Here is an 8,459-nt window from a genome sequence, read left to right on the forward strand (position 1 = left end):
TCGTTATATACCTTGCTTTTATCATCATCTATTTGTTCTTATTAACAAGGGCAAATATCTCTATATATACACACATAGACGGTCTGCAATTAATTAATGGAGATCACTTTTTTAATATATAGTTTATTAATTCCTAGGAAAAACTGTTTTATAATAATAAAAATAATAATGCTGACCTGGACCCTCCAACTTTGCTTCTAAATTCTTGTTTTCCTATAATGTTGACATGAACCCCTCAACCGGCTGCATTTAGAAGAGATCATAGTCATGCATTCCCCCCTCACCCACCCCCCACCCCATGTTTTTTTTGTTATTTTGATTTGTCAATAGAGATATAAAGAGTTTATCGAGTTTTTTTCAAGGAATTTGATTTTATATATAATTCTTCACATGTTCTTTTAGTTTTTTTTTTTTATAAAAGAATTTCATTTTTTTATATAACAGATCTGAGAATATCATTTTCTTTTATTCAATTTGTAACTATGTGGTTATAAGAGATCATTTCCTTTTATCACATACTTACAATTTTTTTTAAATTTATTTATGCTTTTATAGAGTATACACCTACATTTGTCAATATAGTTTGATGACCATAGCTTTTCTTAAAGTAGAGTATACATATATATAGTGATTTGAGTTTAATAAAATCAAACAATAATTAAGGCCATATATATTGTGAGGATATATATGACCAATTATGTTTGTAGAAGTTTATATATTAAGGCCTTGTAAAAGTTTCTTTCTACTTTGATTATTTCTTATGGCTTTAGCTTTAAACCTGCAAAAGTGCTTTCTTAGAGCCTCTACCAAGAGGGCTCCATAACACATGGAGAAAAGTCTTTTTTTTTTTTTCCAAACCTACAAATTATAAAAATTATTTCATAGCAAACAAGTATGTTCATCATCATATTCATTTGATAAACATGCAAAACCCTAATCATCATGATAACTCATCATCATCAAGAAGTCAATCACCGGAAGATGTTGAGGCTGTTTCCAATTCCAAGTGGGCTCCTAGGCTTCTCCGTGAGTGTGCTACCGCGATTTCTAATAAGGATTCAACAAAGATCCATCACTTGTTATGGATGTTGAATGAACTTGCTTCTCCCTATGGTGATTGCAATCAAAAATTGGCATTTTATTTCTTACAAGCACTTTTTTGTAAGGCCACGGATACTGGCTTGAGGTGTTACAAAACCCTAACTTCAGCAGCTGAAAAAAGCAAATCATTTGATTCATCTAGGAAATTGATCTTAAAGTTTCAAGAGGTAAGTCCATGGACAACTTTTGGTCATGTTGCATCAAATGGTGCAATATTAGAAGCATTAGATGGAGAGAATAAGCTTCATATAATTGATATAAGTAACACTTTTTGTACTCAATGGCCTACTTTGCTTGAAGCTTTAGCTACACGAAACGATGAAACGCCACATCTTAAGCTCACGGTTGTGGTCATGGAGAGCACCCTAGTGAAGTCTCATGTTATGAAAGAAGTAGCACAAAGGATGGAGAAATTTGCTAGGTTAATGGGAGTGCCTTTTGAGTTTAATGTTATAAGTGGATTGAACCATTTGAAAGAACTCACAAAAGAGAGTTTGAATATACAAGAAGAGGAAGCATTGGCTGTGAATTGCATTGGAGCATTGAGAAGAGTTGAAGTAGATGAAAGGGGAGCTTTTATAACAATGCTTCAATCACTTAACCCTAAAGTTGTGACAATAGTAGAACATGAGGCTGATTTTTCTAGCACAAGGAATGACTTTGTTAAGTGCTTTGAAGAATGTCTTAGGTTCTACACATTGTATTTTGAGATGCTTGATGAAAGCTTTCCAACAACAAGCAACGAAAGGCTAGTGATCGAAAGGGAATGTTCTAAATGCATAGTTAAGGTTCTGGCTTGTGATAATAATGAGATTGGTGATGATCAAGGAGATAGTGAAAGAAGAGAAAGAGGAAACCAATGGTGTACAAGACTTAAGGAATGTTTTACCCCGTTTACACTAAATGATGATGCTGTTGATGATGTTAAGGCTTTGCTTAAGAGGTATAAAGCTGGATGGTCACTTGTGCTACCACAAGCAAATCAAGAGTCACCTGGAATTTACTTGACATGGAGAGAAGAACAAGTGGTATGGGCTTCCTCATGGAAACCCCAGGAAAAATCAATGGAGGTAGAGACATGATCAACGAAGATTCATATAGCTGAATTGGACGTGTGTGATGATTATATTACTGAAGATTCATATAGTTGAACTGGACGTGTGTGATGATTATATTACTGAAGATTCATATAGCTGAACTGAACGTGTGTGATGATTACTGAAGATTCATATAGTTGGACTGAACATGTGTGATGATCAATGAAGATTCATATAGATGATCTGGACGTGCATGGGATTAAAGCATAGTAATCATATATTGTCATATGCTTTATTTAGCTTACAACAACCTAAAGCTTGATAGCATTTAGTTTTTTTTTCTGTATTTTGGAGCCAACACCATAGATAAGCAAGAGGTTGATCTTTTTTTTGCTTTAATTTGTTTTTTTTTTCCTTTTCAAGTTTTCTTTTCTAGTGGATCTTGCAAACATATAGGACTAGTATTACTAGATTATATTGTTAATTTAATTTGCATTTATAATGCTTTGTGTTTGGGAGTTTGTATTGTTTTTTTTTTTCTCAATTTCTTCTAATTGTTTGAAAGTGTTTGCATGTGTACACTTTTTCAAATTATGAGTTTCTTTTTTCTCTGGATCTTTTTGCTAATTAGAAAAAAGTGTTTGCCATTTTGCATACCAATCCTTTACAATTAGCCTTGGTGGGGGACCTCTCCCACTATTAATATAGTAATAAAATTGGATGTTGTTTTTCCCTTTTCTTATTGGCACTACTTGTTATTACAAAATAGATTTAGATTCCCCTTTTTAAGACTAGAATATATTAGATGGAAACAAGAAGAAGAAAAAAAATCTAACTATTCCTCCTTTTTTCAAAGATCATGAGAGCCCGTTTGGATTGACTTATTTTAAGCGTACGTTTTTAAGTTAAAATAGTTTTTAAATACCTTGTATTATTTGGTTAAATTAAAGAAATGCTTATAAGCACTTAATTTTAATCTAATAATAATAAAAATATGCTAAAGTCATTAATTATAATTTCTAACTTATGACTTATAAGCCAAAAATCATACACTTGAACTTATAAATTCTAATAAATTGGAAAAATAAATATGTTTTTCTTTTTTTAAAAAAAAATGGGGGTAGAGGGAGGGAAAATAGGGACAGATAGATACTACAAGATGGAGGATCGAATCCTCACTAACAATATGAAATTTCAGATAGTCAGTCAACTGACCTACCCCACAAAGAAAAAAGAGAAGATGTATGCAAACCTCAATGAATGGTTTTTCTAGGAAGATCTACCTATTGATTTTTTATTATTTTTTTTGCATTTTTTAATTAAAGGAAAATAAATATCATATAAGTTTAAGATAAAGATAAAGATAAAGAAGAAGATAGTGAATAAAGGAGGACATAAAAAGAGGAAAATAGAAAAGGACCCATGAGGCATGAGGTGAAATTGGTGGCAAGCATAAACATACCAACTTGATCCCATAATTGCCTTTATGTCTATTGATATGAATAGCATAAATTTGATTGTTTTTTCACATTACGTACAATAGCCTCATGCCAACATCAGTTAGTGGCAAACCACTTTTATTTTGATTTAGATAAGACTGATACTTAACTTTGCTCATTTTTATTCATTTTACCCTTTACTTTTTTTTCCTCCATCTCTCCTACTATGTCTCGATTCGGAGCTAGTTAAGTTAGTAATCATACTAAAAAAAAAGGATCAAAATCAATGGATAAGGTCGATTTTCCAAATTGCGGATAAAATATAGTTGATTTAGTTTTCATTGCTCTCGAGAAATTGACATACATTGTTAGTTAAAATCGAGGGATAGTACAAATGAATACAATCATTTTTTCAGAAATATACATAAATATTTTGTAGCTATTTGAAATCGAACTCATATATTTTCTATGATTGTGGACAATTCTATCACTTGGCCACGCATGCTCTTTAATAAAAATATTTTCATCCTTTGTTTTTAGTCTTCAACTTTAATTTTTTGCATTTCAAAAATCGATCACGTCTGTCTATTTTTGTAAAAAAATAATTTAAAAATCAAAAAGACTTGTGTCAATTTTCTTTAATTAAGTTCGTTGGTTTTCTATTAAATGGATAGGATGGGTATTCCCTTGATTTTTTGGACCGACGTCCCTTGTTCGTTGATTTTCTGTCCATCAAATTTTTTTTTATTGTTTAGCCGTGAATATAAATTTTCAATGCTAGTTTCTTCCAGTAAATCATTTTGTCGAAGACATGATTAAATAAATAAATAAATAAAAATTTAATCATTTAAATCTTTAAATAAAATGGTTTCACACTATGTTATCAACTCAAAATTATTTGTCTGTTGAGCTTAATTTGTTTTTCTACTTTCTGTTCACTCTTGTTGAGTTTTTTTTTTTTTTTTTTTCTAATGTTAAAGAAAAATGGGTTAATGTTAAATAATTTCTTAAGTTAATAAGGCTAAATTAATATAAGTTTTGGGTGAAGATAAAATTTTTATGTAGCATTTTTTATTATAAAAGCAAATTTTGACTCGTGTCGCGTCAAGTCCTTTTCTTGTTTACTCAATCCTATTCTTGTTGAGTCTTTTCCTTTGAATGTTAAGAAAAAATAGGTAAAGAATAAGTAATCTTAAGTTAATAACACAAAATTAATATAATCTTTGGGTTAATAACACCTTTTAATGACTCACTTTTTAGATTTGACATTTAGCTAAACTTTCTTATAAAAAAAATGTTACAATGAAGAAAATCGATTGATAAAAAACCGAAAAAGTAATTAAATAAAGGGAAAAATATAGAGACAGAATGAAAGTACGTAGCTAATTCTATTTAAATAATAATAAAATAAATTTAATTACATATTGAAAAAGTCATAGTTAATTTCTATTATTCGTAGAGTTTTAATTTGAGCATGGATTAAAAATCTATAACAAAGGCAAGAAATCATTCTCTTTCGTGATATATGTAATTGTATCGACCTTGTTAATTGACTTTTTCAAAAGTTAATAAAGTGAAGGATGTTATTCTATTTTAGTCATATAAAATATTAAAATCAACAAGATCACACATCACAGAAGTAAATAATCACATTCATAATAAATTTGAAACCAAAACTCAAATAATAACATTTTAAAAAGCTAAAACGAAAAATTATGTATCAACATAAGTGAAAGACATATATCTCAAAGAGATCGGAGGCGGGGGGGATTAGAAAATGATCAATAAGTTCAAAAGATTCAGATCTTGGTTCGATTTTCAATCCGGAACCTGAGATCTGACCTCGAGTATTGAACCTGTAAAATTAGAGTATGTTGATATTCATCACTGAACTTCTATACTAATAATAGATCTATTACCTCATTTCACTATTATTACTAAAGTGTCATTTTTTAAATAATTATATTTCAACTTTTATATAAATTAAATTAATCATAATTTGATACGTTATATCAATATTTATGCTAAATCATTGATAATTAAAGGAAGAAAATGTATTGACCCGGTCGATCATTTTTTATTTTTCCATGAAAATTACCATTTTGCCCTCTCGATAGTGACCCCGAGTTTTTCATGATTAAATTTATAAAGTTGGTTTTGAACTTTGAGTTAAAAGTTCGGATTTTTGGCAAGTTTTGAGTTTAAAAAGCTAAGTTGTTAAGAAAGTGATTTTCGGTGTCTTTTGAAGTTTTGAGTGTCAGAATGGAATTTCGTCGATTCCATCCAGAAATGTGAAACCTGATTCGTGAGAGTTGTCGGTTTCAGTTTTCGAGTCTTTTTGAGGATTTGAGGTCCTAAGTTATGGAATTGTGGAATTTTAGCATTTGGGTTGACTTTGGTCAACATTTGGGGTTCGGATGCTTGGATCAGAATTTTGAGAGTTCTGTTAGATTCAGGGATGATTTTAGGCTTATTTAAGGTCTTGGTTGATTTTTGAGAGGCCCGAGAGCGTTTTAACCTTGTTAGACTTGAGTTAGTTTCTTGTGGTTTTCACGGATGTCGAGTCAAGAAAATCTCATATTCGTTTTTTGACGATTTCATTGAGTCCGGAACGTCGAGTTTGATTGATTTGCATATCTGATTTGTGTGTATGGAGTTCCGAACGAATCCCGAGGGTAATTTCGATGATTTTGAGTTTGGTTGGTTTCTGGTTCTGGTGCATGACCATCTTGGTCATCGCGATCATGTAGTATCATCTTGGAGTGCATCACGATCGCGCGGGTCTTGTCGCGATCTCAATGATCAATTTTAATGAGTTGATTGCCTTACTCATCACGTGATCCTGGGTCGCGATCACGATGAGCTTATGTGACATCGACAGAATGTTTTCTAAAGTCAGGGTTTCAACCCCATTTGATCAATTTTGAGTTTTGGGAGCTTTGGGAGGTGATTTGGACCAGGTTTTGAGTAAAATCTTTTGGGTAACGATTCTTAACTCTAAATCTTCAATTAACTATTATTATTGCTGAATTTTTGTGTTCTAATCAAGCTTTTGAAATGAGAAATTTGGTAATTTTCTTCAAGAACCCAAAAATTTACTAAAATGGAGTTTGTGAACTGATTTTAAGTCCCTTTTTGAAATGATTTTCTTTAATGAGTTCCTAAAACCTTGAGTAATGTGTTTAAGTATTAATTTTCGAATTCAAACCTTATTTTTGGAATTGTGTTTATGTTGACTGGCTCACTTTTCAAGATAAATTGATGAAAGTATTGTTGTTTCCAAAAATTTATTGTGAATACTTGTTTGTGCATAGATTGTGTGGCATTGAAAGTGATCCAGAAGGGGAAGACTCAACTATTGGAGTGATTGTTGATTGATTTAAGGCAAGTGGCTTCCTAAACCTTGTACTCTAGTTGAATTTGTATGCTTCCTTTGTTGATGCATATTGAAAGTAATGGGAATGAGGTGAAGGGTTTAAACTGTCCACTTGTTATATCTAAATGAATAAAAAAGAATTGAAATGAAAAGGCTATGTGATGAACATGATAATGTGACTTGTCTTATTGTGACCCTTGATGATTGATTGATGAAATGCTTGAAAGCATGATTGTGGACTTAAATTGTATGATTTTGTTGCTTCTTCCATGTGGTGTGATATTTGCTTGTTTGCATTGATTGTGAACGTTGTAATAAGACATGCGATGAGTTATTATGTCGAGGTCATTGTCGGTGAGTATTATTATGTCGAGGTCTTTGCTGGTGAGTGTTATTATGCCGAGGTCTTCACTGGAGAGTGTTATAAAATCGATGGGAAATGGTTCCGACTAGTGATGATCATTGCGACTTAATGCACTTGATGCTTATGCGTGACTTACTTATGGAATGTTATTGATATACTTGTTATGTGTTACTGAACTACTTGTCATTGAGATTAACTTATTTCATTTGTTTGATTATTGAATTGTGAATGTTGGGCCTGTGAGCCGTGTATTGTGGAATTGCTAGGTTAGACTGGTTTCTGTGCAGGTTGTAGTTGAAGGAGATTCTATTGGAGTCTAAGGGGTATTTGTTTTCTAGCTAGTTGCTTTGTTTAATAGGTTGCTTGTTGGGTACCGTGTTATTGGCACTCATCCGTTGCTTTTACACGTGCGTAGGTCCCGAGATCGGACCCGTGTGATTTCTTTCTCCTTCTCCTGATCTCGAGGCTCGTAAAGGACTTGAAGAGGTAGTTGCTTGTCATTGTGCGGACCCTCTTTTTCCTTTTCTTATACTTTGTTCTATTTGAGAAACAAAGATTGAGACATGTATTTATTTCTTAATTCTGCACTTATGTAAATAGTGGCTTGTACACGTGAGCCAAATTTTGGGGGTTTTAATTGAAGAATAAATTTCCACATTATCTTGTTCTTATTTTTACTGTTTTTCGCTTTTCTTTTGTTTTTGTTGGGTTGAGGCTGACTTGTCTTAGTGAAAAAGACAGGAGTTATCACGTCCATTTTTGGATTGTGACAAAAAAGAATAAGGGAAAACTCCCAAAAAATTAGAGTAACTCAAATAATTTAGTCCAAAAAGAGCCACTAAAAATGACCTGACCCGAATATGTTTCTAGTAAGTTAGGATTTGGAACTCTTATTCTCTTTCTCCTTTTGATGAACAACCATTTTTTTCTCTTCTTCTCCCTTTTCTTCTTCTAGCGAAAACTCCTTCATTTTGTTCTGAAAAGATTCAATGGTCTAATTTGGATTTGCCAACATTTTTTAAATCCCTATCTATAAGGGAGAATCATCAACTCTGAGTTTTTATTTTATTTTGAAATTTCAAACGACTAGAACATGTGGAACTCTAACATAATATTAGAGGTTACCCCTATAAATACAATAT

The 8,459-nt window shown here is 31.8% G+C and overlaps 1 protein-coding gene across 1 annotated transcript; it reads left to right on the top strand.

Annotated features, from left to right (window-relative positions):
- The first annotated feature begins 722 nt into the window (after window positions 1-722).
- LOC125842631 (protein SHORT-ROOT-like) lies at window positions 723-2,635 on the top strand. Its single transcript, XM_049521952.1, has one exon. The coding sequence runs from the start codon at window positions 924-926 to the stop codon at window positions 2,181-2,183; it is 1,260 nt and encodes a 419-aa protein (XP_049377909.1). The 5' UTR covers window positions 723-923; the 3' UTR covers window positions 2,184-2,635.
- The last annotated feature ends 5,824 nt before the right edge of the window (window positions 2,636-8,459 follow it).

The sequence above is a fragment of the Solanum stenotomum genome, chromosome 10 (assembly GCF_019186545.1).
Source record: "Solanum stenotomum isolate F172 chromosome 10, ASM1918654v1, whole genome shotgun sequence".
NCBI lineage: Eukaryota > Viridiplantae > Streptophyta > Magnoliopsida > Solanales > Solanaceae > Solanum > Solanum stenotomum.

Bases quoted from the DNA above. Each gene is read 5' to 3' on its own strand.
- LOC125842631 (XM_049521952.1), top strand. From the start codon at position 924: ATGCAAAACCCTAATCATCATGATAACTCATCATCATCAAGAAGTCAA.